Below are 17,654 nucleotides of genomic sequence, written 5' to 3'. Positions count from 1 at the left end.
AGTAGAAGATGATTTGCCTTGTCATTTTGAAAAGATAAGATTATTTATTTATATATAACCTGACTTTCAGATATTTCCAACATCAAAACTGTATAAACATTGTTTTTTCTACTGCCTCGTAAACTGAAGATTGCAGCATTTGCTTCAAAATTTATAGAATGCTTTTTGCTAGCCAACTATGACTTAGGGATATTGGTCTGTTTAAGGTAGAGTAAGATATTTGTATAAAACAGGCTTGAGGGAGAGAAGAGCAGGTTAACATTAAAAGGCAAGATACCAAATTGAATATACTCAGTACTTATTAAAGTTGAAAAAATACCTGCTAAGCTCAGGTGGTGTATAAAGATGCCTCTATCTCACTAGACTATTTGTATACTGTGTTTAAAATATATTTCTAGAGCAGCCCAGGTGGCTCAGTGGTTTAGTGCCGCCTTCAGCCCAGGGTGTGATCCTGGAGACCTGGGATGAGTCCCACGTTGGGCTCCCTGCAGGAAGCCTGCTTCTCCCTCTGCCTGTGTCTCTGCCTCTCTCTCTGTGTGCCTCTCATGAATAAATAAATAAAATCTTTAAAAATATATATTTCTAATTTTTAACACTTTTGCTGCCTATACAGATTTTTATTTAATGATATGAAAGAAGAAGTTTGAGATAATTTTTATTTGCTGCATCATTGAATAAATGTACCTTTTTTGCAGAGGTTTCCCATGTTCTTTTTTTTTTTTTTTTTTTTTTTTTTTTTGTTTCCCATGTTCAACATTTTAGATTCTTCCCAGGCATTTGCTGTTAAAATAACATGGTGATAAACTTGTTCACTGAATTTTCTCCATGGTTTGTTGAATTTATTAGGATGGTAAATAGTGATATAATAACTTTCTTATATCATGTTAAGTAATTTACTTACTTGATTAAAATGAGAACACAGTTGCTAATTGCCTCTTTTCCCTCCCAATTTCGGTTTTCTTGAATATTGTATTTGTTTTAAATCTTACAAGAGATGTTATTTTCTATATTGATTATCCCTCTACTCATTAGGGTTTTTTTTTTATTAATTTTTCCTTGATATATGCTATTTTTGAAGTGCCATGGAAGATAATTTAAAATAGTTTTCTCATATAGAATTCATGTAACTGAGAGCTAACAATTGCTGATTAGTATTCTGATTAATGATTTGACTATGCTTTAACTCTCTGAGGACAAGTCCAATTTTTATATAAATTGAATTGTAGGTTATTTTTAATTGCTACCTTACGAGTAGGCTATATCAATATAGCCTAAAACATCAGACAATTCTTTTTATGTCTATAGGAGACAAACTGAAATCCCTTTTTAACATACAAACTTTATGATTTTTTGCTATTTTAACATCAAATTACTGTCCCCTTTCTATAACAAAGAAAGCCTCATTAGGCTTCAGCTTTATTATTACTGTGAGTTAGTATACCTGAATTGATCTCATTAAATTACTTTTTCCGGGACTTAGAATAAGAATTGGGCAAAATAGAATCTTTTTATAGTGACGTTTTCTAATTCTTTGTCACCTTGGACCGCATCAACCTTTTCTTTTTTTTTTTTTTTTTAAGGAATAGACTAAAATAGTCTAGATCTCTTCTAAGTCTATAATACTAAGATTTTTGCTGGTAAGCTCTGGTTTTTACATTTCTCTCTATCTAATCTATCTTCTAAATAGGCCAGGAGGACTTAATGTAAACTTGTATCTTTGAAAGGAAAGATGGTTTGGAAAGAAAACCAGGTCTTATCAGCTTTGCTAATTTTGTTATGCTGTTGTTCCTTATTGCAACAGGAACCAGATTGTTCTTTGTTGGAGGGTGGCCATATGCTTTTAAAAGGAAACACAGTGAGAAAGAAAAATAATAATTAAAGTCAAATCAAGAGGAAGAAAACCTCTAGTCCAGTTGTAACTTACTGTTCTATGTTTCTTCTAGTGGTAGTTCTCAATCATTATTTACATATACTTTTGTCATGATAACTACAAGCTGCTAACCCTGCATATAAAGTTAAAGATTGGTGAATCTGAACCCCTAAAAGTAACAGGGTATTTATTTATTTATTTATTTATTTATTATTATTTTTTTTTTTAGGGTTTTTATTTAGAATAGATAAGAAAATCTACAGAAGAGTAAGAACAAAACAAGTAGCTTTACAAGGAAAATAATGATTGATAGGGGACTCACTTGTAGTAGGAGAAATACAGTTAGTTTATAAATATGTGAAAAAATATACAAGTTTACTGTAGTTAGAAAAATTCAAACCAAAGCAAGAAGAGATCATTGTTTAGCCTTTGGCAAAAATGTAGTGATAATGAGTGCTTTTGAGGATTTGGAGCCACTGACATACCTGCAGTTTGCTCCTGGATTTAAGTGTTACAGCTTTTGTGGTGAATTAATCCAATATAGTGATTTATAGTTAATATACATTTGCACTTTGATTCAACAGTTGTATTTTTGTGCCTCTGTACCAAAAAAATAACAGCACCAATTATTTTATTGGATTGACAAATGATAGACTACTTTAAATAAGGGGTTTTCTCTGTGAAACAAGCCAGTGGTTAAAAATGTTTCTTCAACTTAGACTATTCTGATAAAAATTAGTTCCATTTTGCTTATAAAAGTACTTACTGTATTATATATATATTTTTTAAAGATTTATTTTTATTTATTTATGAGAGAGAGATTGAGAGGCAGAGACACAGGCAGAGGGAGAAACAGGCTCCATGCCGGGAGCCCGACGTGGGACTCGATCCCGGGACTCCAGGATTGCGCCCTGGGCCAAAGGCAGGCGCGAAACCGCTGAGCCACCCAGGGATCCTTACTTACTGTATTATAAAGAATACTATGGGCTGGTCGCGTGCAGTGAACTTGTCTAAAAACAATCTCCAGAAGTGTTGCCTCAGAATTATTGCTAAAAGTCAATATTCATTAATGGTGCCTCTTGTTTTAGACTGGGCATTTAGCTATGGAGACCTTGCTGTCCCTTACTTCTAAACGAGCAGGAGACTGGTTTAAAGAAGAACTCCGGCTTTTGGGTGGTCTGGATCATATTGTAGATAAAGGTATGACATAAACACATACAACATTTTTATATGTTACTTAAAGCCTGAAGAAAATATTCTATGTACATACTTCAGAAAAATTACTGCATTATTTTAAAAGATCTGTTCTTTTTAGTAGCATCTTGTAAAATTTGAACTTTTAAAGGAAAAGCCATTAGATTAGCACTGTGATATTGGGGAATTATGGAAATAATTACAATAAAAGGCTCATATATTTCAACATGTCAGAGTTTTATGAAAGTCAGAATAAATAATGTTCAGAGAGGTTCTTGCATACTCAAATGTATACAGATATCTTTTAATGTTAGTTAAGGGGGCAAATATTGTGATGAGACATACTAATTTTATATCCATTTCATTTCTCCTAGTGAAAGAATGTGTGGATCATTTAAGTAGAGATGAAGATGAAGAGAAACTGGTAGCCTCATTATGGGGAGCAGAGAGATGTTTACGAGTTTTAGAAAGTGTAAGTATGGACAACTGTGTTGAGAAAATTATTTAATTATAACTGTGTGTGGGACACTGTCAAATATTTTATATTAAATGTACCCAAAGTTAGTTAGTTTTACTTCTGTAATCCAAATTGAAACTATTATGCATTCTTTGAGCAGCCAATGTTAATGAACAAGTTAACCAGTTTAGTTTAAGAACATGTATATTGTCACTCTTTGGGAAGCCTTGCATGTTCAGGTTTCATTTTTTTTACTTCAGAATGTTACTGTTCTTCCTTAATGTGGAATTCTGCTTACATATATTAACTTGTTTGTGGAAAATGATAGTTAAGAGGTGTCAGGTTTTTGTTTTTTAATTAATAAGGATTTCCATAACTTAGCTATTTGGGTCACATTGTAATCACAGCTTATATTTGGCTTTGAAGAATGATACTTTTAAACCGCGTGTGCTGTAAGTATATTTGTCCTTTGGCTTTTATGAGTGATTTAACCTAGTTCAGTGTAGGTTACAGTTTATGCTGCCAGTACATTTCAGAATGAATAGATTGGATTAGCTAGGTACTTTTTAAACCTCTGGGAAAATAACCTAGTGTACATTAAAAGTTCCTGGTGTGGGCAAACTGGAAATTGTTCTTCTCACTTTTAGAGTGCTTCAGGTGAATTAAGCCGGTAGTATTTTTTTTATTCTAAATGAATCCACTTAGGAGTTTATTAGTTATAAATTAGAGACTGCTCTTTTCTGACGTTCGGAGTGATTGGTAATTCGTTACAATGAATGTGTAGTGCAAAATTTGTTACTTAATGAGGAAGCAATTATAACAGTGTTTTAATTTTGTAATAAAGGAATAGCTCTCTACTGTAAATTTGGAACATGCTGGTTATTTCCTTAGATGACAAGGGCTGATTCTTTCCTATCTTTGTCTTTTACAGTATAGGGGATAGTATATTGTATGTGAATGAATGATAGCTATGGATTGCCACAGTTATTTCACATTTTCCCCTTTTAGGTAACAGTGCATAATCCAGAGAATCAAAGCTACTTGATAGCATATAAAGATTCACAACTCATTGTTTCTTCAGCTAAGTAAGTTTTTCTTAAATATCATGCTATTTACTCTGGTGCCTGGGTGGTACAGCTGGTTAAGTGTCCAGTTTGGCTCAGGTCATGATCTCAGGGTCCTGGGACCAAGCCCCTGTCCGGCTCCGTGTTCAGCAGGGAGTCTGCTTGAGATTATCTCTCTCTCCCTCTGTCCCTTTTGTTGTGTGCTCACTCTCTCGCTCTCTAAAATAAATAAATTTTAAAAAATAATAAATCTTGCTGTTTATTTAAGGCATTTGAGTTGACCATAAAGGTTTCTACTTCGTAAAATACTTCTGTCAAGTTCTGTGAACCAGAACTAGTATAGTGTAGTACAAAAGTTAGGAATACACATTCTGGAGCCAGAATGACTAAACGTAGTTCCCAGCTTCATGACTTCAGCCCTGTCACTTTGGGCAAGTCATTTACTGGGCTACACGTTCTCTAGAAGGGGGGGTAATAATTGCATCTACCTACCTGGTTTTTTTTTTTTTTTTTTTTTTTTTTTAAGATTTTATGTATTTATTGATGAAAGACAGAGAGAGGCAGAGACACAGGCAGAGGGTGAAGCAGGCTCCCTGCAGGGAACCTGATGTGGGACTCGATCCTGGGACCCCAGGGTCACACCCTGAGCCAAAGGCAGACACTCAACCACTAAGCCACCTAGGCCCTAGGCATCCCTACCTACCTGGTTGTAACAATAAAAAGAAATTTTATATATATGCTTAATATGTGTTAAACTATATACATTTTCAAAAATATGTATTAAATATGTGTATATGTAAAATATTTTAAGTGATTTTTAAATGTCTCATATACTGTGTACAATATGTATTAAGGTGTTAAAGTATAAAGGCCTAAACAATTCTTAGCATATGGTAAAAACTACATATTAATCCTTATTTTTACTGTATATGGTCTTTTTCTTTTTTTTTTTTTTTTATATGGTCTTTTTCTAACCCTCTTCATCCTTCGTACCTGTTCCTGCTGATCTCTGTTGCAGGTCCCCCTCTTTCACACTCTTTGTCCAGTTTATATGACATCAGGCTAATGCTATCACCTCAGTTCACGTAAAATTGCCAGTTTTTCTCCAGCCTTGGTTCAGGCTTACTACAACAGTCTCTTCCTAATATCTCCGTCCTAGTTCTTGGTATCTCTGCCCTAGTTCTCTGGCCTCCAGCATGTCCGACATGATACCACAGGGGCTCCACTTTTTAAAAATAATCCCAAATTCCAAATCTCTTATTGTCTTTCAGTGTGTGTCCAAAGTCCTTGGAATAATATCAGAGGCCCAGTGTTGCCTGACTCAAGTTCGTCTGTTTTTTAATCTCTTATTTTGGTGCATTTCAAACATAGACAAAAATAGACAAAATAGTATGATAAATCCTGATGCACATGCTATTCATCTTGAATAATCATCACCCATTGGCAGTCTTGTTTCCATCTGTAAACCCTATTTCTATATTATTTTGAAGCAAATTACAGATTTCATATAATTTAATCCATTAAAAACTTGAGTATAATTTCTTAAAAGAGGACTCTTTAAAAGATGTAACCACAGCACTATTTTCATACCCTATAAATGACTGATTGCTTAATATTATCATATGTCTAGTCAGTATCCAGATTTCCAATAGTCTTAAATTTCTGGTAGTCTTTAGTTTTCATTAGATCTATAGGTTTCCCCTCTTTTTTGGCCTTATGTTTATAAATTTTGTATCACACGTAGTACCCTAACACTCCTCTCTCTGGCTTTTTAACTTTTCAGTAGGAACCTGATAAATGCAGGGATAGCATATTGAAAGATGAATATACACCCCCACTGTTCTCCTCTCGTTTACCAACCCAAACCATGACAATAACAGCATGGTAGTTCTGGTTAACATCTTCAAACATCTGAACAACAAATTATTTTAGATTAGATATGAGGAACACCTTCCTAACCGTATGGTCTGTTTTAAGGAGAAGCCTCTTAGAGAGGGACTAGATAACACCACAATTTTCTTTAAGGGTTTTGTATAGTATATATAGCACATGAGGAATCAACTGACAGAGTCAGCTTACTTCATCTCTCAGAGACTTTTTTAAATTAACAGACTTGATGATTTAAAGAGAGGCTTCAGGGATCCCTGGGTGGCGCAGAGGTTTGGCGCCTGCCTTTGGCCCAGGGGCGTGATCCTGGAGACCCGGGATCGAATCCCACATCGGGCTCCTGGTGCATGGAGCCTGCTTCTCCCTCTGCCTGTGTCTCTGCCCCCCCCCCCTCTCTCTCTCTCTCTCTCTCTCTCTGTGTGACTATCATAAATAAAAAAAAAAAAAAAAAAAAAAAAAAGCCAGATTATGGAAATGTTAAAAAAATAAATAAATAAATAAATAAATATAAATAAATAAATAAGTAAATAAAGAGAGGCTTCAGAAATACTACACTCACTTAAGGATTACATTTCCTTGTTATTTTGGATAGCATCTTGAGAATCTTTGGGATGCAGCTGATACCCTTATATGGCTGGCAGGAGACATGTCAGTTAAATGACTTCATGTTAAAAAATATGATTTGCTCTAATTTTTATGAACTATTTAATACCATCTATGCAGGATTATTTTTTTTATGCAGGATTATTTATTATGTATTATTTACCTGCTAAGAGCTTGCATCCTAAATAAAGAACATCTGAATGAAATTCAGAAATGTCCAGTGTTAGCTTTTAGAGGTTTTACCTTGTTTGGGGAGGCATTGTTTATTGTGTTGGAGAGATTGGTAAAATGGGGACTTTAGTACAAATGTAAACTTCTGCATTGACTTTATAATTTTAGCTTTACTTAGAAAAATTTAAATTAATTGAGTTTTCTTAAAATTTAATGCTTAGTATGGTATTAATATATGACTAAATAGTTAATACATTATAACTTCTGGAGTAGAAAGAGAAATTAATTTGGCAGCATTTATGACATTTAAAATATTTAAGGTACAAGTAGTAGTTCTTAGTGTATAACTAAATTTGTTTTCTCTTAAGAGCATTACAGCATTGTGAAGGATTGATTCAGCAGTATAACCGTGCTGAGAACAGTATATGCTTACCTGACAGTAAGCCTCTGCCTCACCAGAATGTAACCAACCATGTGGGCAAAGCCGTAGAAGACTGCATGAGGGCCATCATTGGGGTATTGCTCAATTTAACTAATGATAATGGTAAGTAATATTTTCTACACATATTCTCACTGAAATAATGTATATTACATGTAAAAACAAGTTATTACCCTTGTTTCTTTTTTTAATGTAGTGATTTTTTTTTTTTTTTAAATCTCCATCATGTAATTCACTTATGTATATCGGTAGAGCTACTTATAGGGGTGATACTGTCAGGACTGGCCCAGTAGCTTGGTTTACAAGTACAGCCAAAAATATATTTCAATAAAGAAATAGCTATACATTTCTAACTTTTAATATCGATGTTAATGAATATTGTTTAGTATTGTCATATAGAAGAATCCCATTGTATAATTTTCACGTTGTAATCATCTTTATTGCAGAGTGGGGCAGCACCAAAACGGGAGAACAGGATGGCTTGATTGGCACAGCAATGAACTGTGTGCTTCAGGTTCCAAAGTACCTACCTCAGGAGCAGAGATTTGATATTCGAGTGCTGGTGAGTTAGAGGGACTGTTCCAGAAAGGAACATTTGATCTATTAAAATGATAAAAACATCATCTTAGTTTTGGGTTTAAGAACCAGCTGTTTGATATACTGTGGATTTCACTGGTTCCTTGTGAACATAATTCATATCGTACAAAAGGGAGCCATGAGGAGCTCTGTAAAAAATAAAACTGTAGGAACTAAAAGTGGCAATTTTTAAAAAGCGGTAAAATCATCGGAAGCACCACTCTCTTACATACTGGTTTTTAACCTTTAGTGGATGGTAGAGTACTGATTAGTTTTTTAGCTGAACAAAAATTATGTGTGTTGTGTTGCTATGCTTTTAATTCTCACCTGTAGTAATATGCATGTTTTGATTTTTGTAGGGCTTAGGTCTACTGATAAATCTAGTGGAGTATAGTGCTCGGAATCGGCACTGTCTTGTCAACATGGAAACATCATGTTCTTTTGATTCTTCCCTCTGTAGTGGAGAAGGAGATGATAGTTTAAGGATAGCTGGACAAATTCATGCCGTTCAGGCCTTAGTGCAGGTAAGCAGCAACTTAAAAAAAAAGCTAACATCTTCAGGTTGTTGTATTGTCCAACTTGTTCATCAGCTGCACCTCTCCCCCTTCGTCCTCTCCCCCTCCTTGTTTTGTGTGTGTGTGTCTGTCTCTCTCACCATTACCAGTTCACTGAGAGGTACACTGGGTTAAAGTGTATACCCTTCCTTACTTTATTCCACTGACAGTTCAACTGTAATAATCACTCCTTAGGCGTTGTTAGTGAAAAGTAGAAACAAGGTGTATTTGTTGATGAATCAAAAGTTTATTTTTTTCAGATTTTATTTACTCATGAGAGACACAGAGAGGCAGAGACATACATAGGCAGAGAGAGAAGCAGGCTCCCTGTGGGAGCTCAATCCTAGGACCCTGGGATTAATGATTAACTCACTGAGCCACGCAGGTCCCCTCAAAAAAGATCATTAATGACAAATTGTGAATCAAATCTCAGCCCTGATCCCATCCAGTTTCAAATCCTTCAGCATTTATTTCCTGGTCTGATCTAGGTCTAGTACTTTGTGTTCCTGAATATCGGGCCATACCTTTCTGCTTCTTTGGGCAGTGAGAGGGGAGTTACTTTTCAAAGTATGTCTGTGGAGTAATATCCTGGCTTAAGAATTGTGTCAGAGGGCACCTGGGTGGCCCAGTCAGTTAAGTGTCTGCCTTTAATTCAGGTCATGATTCCAGGGTCCTGGGATCAAGCCCAGGAATGGGCTCTCTGCTCAGTGGAGAGCCTCCTTCTTCCTCCCCCTGTCCTCATCCTGCTCACCACCCCCTTGTGCATACATGCACTCTCCCCCACCCCAAATACATAAATAAAATATTTTTATTTATTTTTATTTTTAAAAGATTTTATTTATTTATTCATGAGAGATAGAGGCAGACACAGGCAGAGGGAGAAGCAGGCTCCATGCAGGGAGCCCGACGCAGGACTCGATCCCAGGTGTCCAGGATCAGGTCCTGGGCGGAAGGCAGGCGTCAAACCGCTAAGCTACCCAGGCATCCTGAATAAAATCTCTAAAAAAGAATTGTGTCAGAATATGTATATTTAAAAATTGATGTCTCTGTGGGGTGTCTGGATGCCTCAGTTGGAAGAGCATGTGGCACTTGATTGCAGAGTCATGAGCTCGGGCCCCACGTTGAGTACAGAGATTAATAAATAAACGTAAAAAAAATAAAATTAATGTCCCCAATTCACCTGATCCTAGCCACTAAACATACTCCCTCTCCTCAATTTACATGTCAGTCTTTGTTTCTTAACAGTGGTGGTCATTGCAGTTTTTACTTCTTTTCCAGCCTAATAGGTTCCTAACTACCTTTGTTATTTCTTTCCTTAAATAACAATTGGCTTGTGTTCAGAACTGATAATAAACTATTTCATTGTTTCTGAAACCTTTGCCATTCTGTTAATCCTTTTGGTCTTTTTTCAAACTAGTAATACTTAAAAGAAGGTAATCCACAACAGTTTGATCTTTCCCTGAGTCATAACTAGGACTCCTCATTCTCTTCTCAAATATTTTAATCTCAGGAGTTCTTTTACACTCTTGAAAATTATTGAGGACTCCAGAGAATTTTAGATTATGTGTGTTCGAACAATTGATATTTACTGAATTTGAAATCAAAACAAAATTACAAAACAAAGGCACTTGTTCCATTAGCCATCAGAGCAATATCAATCACACAGTATGTAGATCCTGGAAAACACTGTACACTTTCATTCGTGAGAGAATGAAAGAGGTCAGTTGACCTCTCAGTATTATTATGAATATGATTTTGACCTCATAGTTTTTCCAGAGGGGTTTTGGGGACCACTAAATTTTTAAAGAAATTTAAAAACTACTTTCATATAAGCTCAGATTTTATTTTCTTAAGGGGTTAATAGCTTAAAATCCACTCTTCCATATACTCAGCAAATTTTTGAGATCTAGTTGGCATTTGATTTTTGGTAGTTGTTTTTAGTAACTTGGAGTTTTTGTCAAATCGTAATATAGTAAATGCTTTATATTCACTCAGAGCACTGTATCAGCACAAGGAAGATAAAGCACATGAAAGCAAGGAATTCAGTGTGTTACCTTTTGACTTAAAAGCTTTCACTGTGTACTTCAAATGTTAATAATATTAGTTGGGGTCCAGTTCTGAGTCTGAGACCTTTTGCTTTTTAATTTACTGGTGCTTATTTATCTCTGTTTTTATTTAATTTTTAAATTTTTATCTATTTCCGTTAGAGAAAGCAAGCAGGCGGGGCGGGGGTAGTGATGGTGGGGAGGGGTAGAGGGAGAGAGAGAATCTTAAGCAGGCCCCACACCTACTGCAGAGCCTGACACAGAGCTTGATATCATAACCCTGAGATCATGATCTGAGCCAAAATCAAGAGTCCAACACTTAACCAACTGAGCCACCCAGGCATCACTTATCTCTTATCTTCTTTCTTTTTAAAGAAGTTATGTTGCTTTTTCCCAATATTATGTAGTTTTATTTAGTGTCCTTTCTTAATTTATTCAGTCTGCTTAGGCTTTAAAAACATTGTTTTACATCATTCGTATTTTTTGCTTGATCTATCCGGTCATTATTATCCAATTTAAAGGCAAGTGTCGAGATTTGCATTCTTTAAAACAGAATGTCTGTATTATTAGATACATATAATTTATTTGACTCCCAGTAGCATTTTTTTTTTTAAAGATTTTATTTATTTATTCATGAGAGACACACAGAGAGAGGCAGAGACACAGGCAGAGGGAGAAGCAGGCTCCATGCAGGGAGCCTGACGTGGGACTTGATCCCGGGTCTCCAGGATCAGGCCCTGGGCGAAAGGCGGTGCTAAACTGCTGAGCCACCCGGGCTGCCCCCCAGTATCATTTATACTTCCTTTTTGCCTTCATTTGGATGTAGAGTAAAACTTTTTATTGTAATTTACCCCTTTTAACCAGATAGCATGCTTCTTAGGGTTAGTGATTGTAAAAGCAAACAGACTTTGTATTTGAGTACATACATGTTAGTTGGTATTCTTTTAACGATCTTCAAAAATAATTTTTATCAGCTATTCCTTGAGCGAGAACGAGCAGCCCAGTTGGCAGAAAGTAAAACAGATGAATTGATCAAAGATGCTCCCACCACTCAGCATGATAAGAGTGGAGAGTGGCAAGAGACAAGTGGAGAAATACAGTGGGTATCAACTGAAAAGACTGATGGTACAGAAGAGAAACATAAGAAGGAAGAGGACGATGAAGAACTTGACCTCAATAAAGGTACATTTATTTTAAGTAGTGTATTCGAATTGAAAATGTTTTCTCCCTCTGCAACATATTTTTAATTTGTGTGTTGTCCTAATCTTGAAATTATTTTCCGGTCTCTCTAGCTCAGTGCAGACAAGCTTTAGTATCTCAGTGCACGTAGGAATTCTTCGCCAGCTCCCTTGCAGTGAGGAAGGCACACTCTAGTGCAGGAAAGGTCTGCCTTTCCTTCCTGCTCTGGCCTTTCTTTACTCACCTGAAAAGAGAGTGATGGAAAAATAGGATTCCTAAAGGTTTTCACGGTTTTGACATTTTGAGATTCTTTTATGAGCCTCACTTTATAAATTGAGATCTATTATCATAAATTATAGTAATAGTTCTCAAATGATATGTAGAAGCTTGCAAGCACAGTAAGGAAAACACTGACGGAGACATTACATTTATTATCTGTTGTTAGCAACTGGTATTGGATTTCTGTTTATGCAAGTACTGCAGGATAACCATTTGTAACCTTGTCACTCAAGTTATGAAATTAAATAATATGTTTAGCCTCACCAAATTAGGAAGCAAGTCCCAGCAAATGTCTTTCTGAGCCTAGTCTCTTTCTTATGCCCACTGTTCCACTAATGCCATTAGTTCTAATATTGTAAGAAATTGCCATTCTATTTTCTTATCAAGTATTCATGTTTTCTTTGGCATAATATTTTTGGTTGCTTAGCAGTTTTTTATACTAACAGTTTTATTGGGGTGTTAGCTTGTGAGGACTGCTATAACAAAGTACTATAGACTGAGTGGCTTAAACAACACAAATGGATTTCCTCACAGTGTCAGGGTTGGTCTCAGGCTTGTCTCTCCTTGGAGTGTAGATGGATATCTTTGGCCTTCCCTCTGTGTATATCTTTGTTCTGATCTCCAGTTATGAGGATAGCAGACAGATTAGGACCCACCCCAGTGACCTCATTTAAACTACCTCTTGAATTAAACACCCTAGCCAAATGTGGTCATACCCTGAGGTACTAGGGGTTAGGAGCTCAACATATGCAGGGGGTGGGGCCAATGTTCAGCCCATAACAAGGTCAAATTCACCCTTTTAAAGTAAACAATTGAGTAGTTTTCAGTACATTCACAAGATTGTGCAACCATCACTACTGTCTAGTTTCAGAACATTTTATCCCCGCCCCCGCCCCTCCCCGCCAGAGAAAACCCCTACCTGTTCAGTGGCCATCACCCCCTGTTCTCCCCTCCCCAGCCAGTGGCAACCACTAATTTTGTCTCTGGATTTGCCTATACTGGACATTTCATGTAAGTGGAATAATCTGTAGCCCTTTGTGACTGGCTTCTTTCACTTAGCCTAATGTTTTTCAAGGTTCATTCATGTTATAACATGTTATTAGTACTTAATTCCTTTTTATAGCTAAATAATGCTCCACTGTTGGTATGTACTACACTTTGTTTAGTCATCAATTGATGGATGTTTGGGTTGTGTCCACCTGTGGCACTTAGGATGCTGCTGTGACATGGCATGCATGTACAATTTTTGTGTAAACATATTTTCACTTCTTTTGGGTATATACTTAAGAGTGGAAGTGTTGAATTATTTCTTAACTCAGGATTTAGCGTTTTAAGGAACTACCAAACACTTTTCCAAAATGACTGCTTCATTTAACATTCCTGCTGGCCACGTATAAGGGTTCTGGTTTCTCCAAATCCTTACAAATAGTTATTTGTCTTTTTTATTTTAGCCATCCTAGTGGGTGTGAAGGTATATGTCACTTGATTTGCAGTTCCCTGTTGAATAAATTGTATCAATATCAAGCATGTTTCCACGTGCTTATTGGTCATTTACATGTCTGTCTACGTTGTCTCTTCATTTTCTTGATGTTGTCTTTTGAAACACAAAAATTTTAAGTTCGATGAAGTTCAGTTTATCTTATTTTGTCACTTTTGGTTTTGGTATGGTATCTAAACAGCCATTTCCTAACCCAAGGTCATAAAAAGTGAGTCCTGTATTTTTGTCTAAGAGTTTTATGGTTTTTGTGCTTATATTAAGATCTTTCTTCCCATTTCAGTAATTTTTTGTTAATTTATTTGGAAATCCCATTTTCTTAGTACCATCTATCAGTGTTCAAGCAGTTCTGAAGAAAAGATAGCTAACAGAATTTTTGGTGTTATGGGGTGGAATTGGTTTTTTATTTGTTTAGGTGGTATACTGTTATAGTTCTTTGTTTAAATATTCTCAGCCCTTCAGCATGCTGGCAAACACATGGAGGATTGCATTGTGGCCTCATATACAGCACTACTTCTCGGGTGTCTCTGCCAGGAGAGTCCAGTAAGTAATAGTTCTGTGTTGTTTTATGTGTCTTAATAAGATTCCATTGTGACTTCATACCATTACCTAATTAACTTACATTTTATGTATTTTCCGCCCTCATGTTAAAACTTTCACATATTTGGTGAATTTTTAAAAATTTATTTAATTATTTGGTAAATTTTAGAAGTACATTCCAAAATAATAATTTGGTTTATTTATATATATTTTTTAAAGATTTTATTCATTCATGAGAGACACAGAGAGGCAGAGACACAGGCAGAGGGAGAAGCAGGTTTCCTGGGGGAAGCCTGATGTGGGACTCGATCCCAGGACCCTGGGATCACGACCTGAGCCAAAGATAGATGCTCAACTTCTAGGCCACCCAGGTACCCAAAAGTAATTGGGTTTAATGAGAAAATTTTTTTAAATTTTATTTATTTATTTATTATATTTATTATGATAGTCACAGAGAGAGAGAGGCAGAGACACAGGCAGAGGGAGAAGCAGGCTCCATGCACCGGGAGCCCAATGTGGGACTCGATCCCGGGTCTCCAGGATCGCGCCCTGGGCCAAAGGCAGGCGCCAAACCGCTGCGCCACCCAGGGATCCCGGTTTAATGAGAAAATTTTTGATTGATGGATGAATCCAGTTACATGGCTTCAGTTGAAGTAAAAACATAAAACCTGTGCTCATCTGGCTTAAGATGGAAAAGTCTAGCAGTCTCAGTGATACTGTCAAGGAGTCAGAAAATTTGTCTTTAAACCCTACTCTTGGGGCGCCTGGTGGCTTAGTTGTTAAGTGTCTGCCTTCGGCTCAGGTCACGATCTCAGGGTCCTAGAATCTAGCCCCACATCAGACTCCCTGCTCAGGGAGTCTGCTTCTCCCTTTCCCTCTGCCCCTTCCTTGTGCCCACATTCTCTGTCCTAAATAAATAAATAAAATCTGTAAAAAACAAAACAAAAACATTCTCTGATTGTTGTCTTGTGCTAGGTCTCCTTCTGGCCCCATGCTGGCACTGGCTACATGTTAAATAATGTCAGATGAAAGTGGCCTCCTCTTGTCTTTAAGAGCAGTGCTTTTTTTCCCCCCTAGAATCCCTCCACACCCACTGTGCCAAGTAGACTTTCCCCTTATCTTGGCCAGCATTGGCTCACCTGGCTTTTGTTTAAACCACTTACTGGCAAGGAAAATGGGATTACTATGTGAGATTTAGATTATGATGATTTAACTAGATGTATTAGTGTCCAGATGGTGAGGCTGAGTCAGCATGGAAGTGGATAGTTCTGGCTACTAGGACAGTCATTGGGAAGACTTTTTTTTTTTTAAGATTTTATTTATTTATTCATGAGAGACACACAGAGAGGGGAAGAGACACAGGCAGAGAGAGAAGCAGGCTCTGTGCAGGGAGCCCGATGTGGGACTTGATCCTGGTTTTCCAGGATCACACCCTGGGCCTAAGGCAGGTGCTAAACCACTGAGCCACCCAGGGATCCCCTAGGAGGACTTTTTACAGGAAAGGTCTAATGGAAGAGCCAAAATTTAAAATAAAGGAGGTTCTTTTCCTTAGGAGCCAAGGGTATTCAGGAGGCAAGAATGGAACTCTATTCTATAGTTAAAGGGTTAGCTTCTCTTCTGTGTTAAGTTTTTTTTTCTTTTTGTCTCTTCCATATTTATATTATAGTCAAGCTCTGATCAAATGCATAGTAGCCTGCTCCATTATGGCCCTTGCTGACACCATCGCTTTCAAGAACAAGACCAAAGTTCTCATCATGATTGTGGAGGGCCCTGCAGGATCTTTATCCCCTTTCCTGGAATCTTTTCAGTTCAGTCCTTTTCCTTAAATTCAGAGACCTTTTTTTTTTTCTTTTTTTTTTTAAGGTTTTATTTATTTAGTCATGAGAGAGACAGAAAGAGGTGGAGAAGCAGGCTCCCTGTGGGGAGCCCGATGCGGGACTCATCCCAGGACCTGGAATCATGCCCTGAGCCGAAGGAAGATGCTCAACTGCTGAGCCACCCAGGTGGCCTAAATTCAGAGATTTTAAGGGCAAATGAGAAGCACACATCAAGCAAAGGGGAAAGAGGAAGAGGCAGGTGTCCAAAAAAAAAAAAATAGGCATACTATTTAAATTTAATGATTTTTAGATACTCTGTTTTGCACACACCCTAGTTTCAGTTATGTTCTTTCTTAAATATTGGGTCTAGACATTAACTTGTGATTCTAGCACATGTGATTTATTTTTGGTCATTTTTCTCATGTTAATAAATTCCTATTCGTGTATATCTCTTTAAAGAGATCATAAATTGTCTTTAAGTTCTAGGCAATGTGAATTCATAGAACTCTAATGTCTTTATTGCCTTGGGGGGGAATCATTATGATTAACCCCAGAAAAACTAGCTGATACACAAAATGGAAAGGAAATTGATTTGCCGAATGTATAAGTGGAAGAGAGATGAGACAAGAAAGCAGATGGTTGGGGATCCCTGGGTGGCTCAGCAGCTTAGCGCCTGCCTTCGGCCCAGGGCACGGTCCCAGAGTCCTGGGATCAAGTCCCACATCGGGCTCCCAGAATGGAGCCCGCTTCTCCCTCTGCCTGTGTCTCTGCCTCTCTCTCTCTCTCTCTCTCTCTCTCTCTCTCTCTATGTCTATCATAAATAAATAAATAAATCTTTAAAAAAAAAACAAAAAAACAAGCAGGTGGTTGTACTATAGTAAATGATGCTTTATGGTAAAGGGCTGCATGCTTATGCCCAGGATTCCCTGTGTCATCTTCCATTGCACATCATGGATCTGGTGAATTGCATTGGTCAATCTCCTCACTGGTCTTTGTCTTTCTTGCTTTCTTGGTTCCGTTCCTAAAATCTTGGACACTGCCACCATAGATAACTTCCTTAAGAGCACATCTGACCACTACTCTTCCCAGTCTTTCTTAGCTGACCATCGTTTAGGGAATCATGAACCTTGTTTTAGTACTACAAGTAAAACTTAATAAAACTGCTTCTGTGTTTTCTAAATCTGTCATACCCGTTGGGTACTTTCTAAATTTCCCAAATAGGCCATGCCATTTCTCATTTTTCTTTTTCCTAAGTTTATTTAAGTAATCTCTATACCCAACATGGGGCTCAAACTCACAATTCTGAGATTGAGTTGCATGCTTTTCTGAAAGAGCCTCTCTCATTTTTTTTTTTTTTAACCTGCTGCTGTTTAAAAACACGTGCTATGACTGCCTTTCCCATGCCAGCCACTGTATGCTGCATTCTGTGGAGTATTGATAGGAAAAGGGTTTGCTTATTGAGGATTTCACTCGAAACCTAGGGT

General features: G+C 37.0%; 1 protein-coding gene across 3 annotated transcripts in view; it reads left to right on the top strand.

The window, feature by feature from the left end:
- The window catches only part of WAPL (WAPL cohesin release factor), an 81,860-nt gene that overhangs the window by 59,532 nt on the left and 4,674 nt on the right, over positions 1-17,654 (top strand). For all 3 annotated transcript variants that reach the window (XM_072823842.1, XM_072823840.1, XM_072823841.1), the window contains exons 10-17: positions 2,959-3,070; positions 3,439-3,536; positions 4,530-4,606; positions 7,615-7,790; positions 8,132-8,247; positions 8,621-8,785; positions 11,835-12,042; positions 14,268-14,356. In XM_072823842.1, coding sequence (XP_072679943.1) covers positions 2,959-3,070; positions 3,439-3,536; positions 4,530-4,606; positions 7,615-7,790; positions 8,132-8,247; positions 8,621-8,785; positions 11,835-12,042; positions 14,268-14,356 — 1,041 coding nt within the window. The remainder of the gene's footprint in view (positions 1-2,958; positions 3,071-3,438; positions 3,537-4,529; positions 4,607-7,614; positions 7,791-8,131; positions 8,248-8,620; positions 8,786-11,834; positions 12,043-14,267; positions 14,357-17,654) is intronic.

This window comes from Canis lupus, chromosome 4 (genome assembly GCF_048164855.1).
Source record: "Canis lupus baileyi chromosome 4, mCanLup2.hap1, whole genome shotgun sequence".
In the NCBI taxonomy this organism is placed as follows: domain Eukaryota; kingdom Metazoa; phylum Chordata; class Mammalia; order Carnivora; family Canidae; genus Canis; species Canis lupus.
The sequence above is the reverse complement of the archived record's forward strand: the minus strand, read 5'-3'. Positions and strand labels throughout refer to the sequence as shown.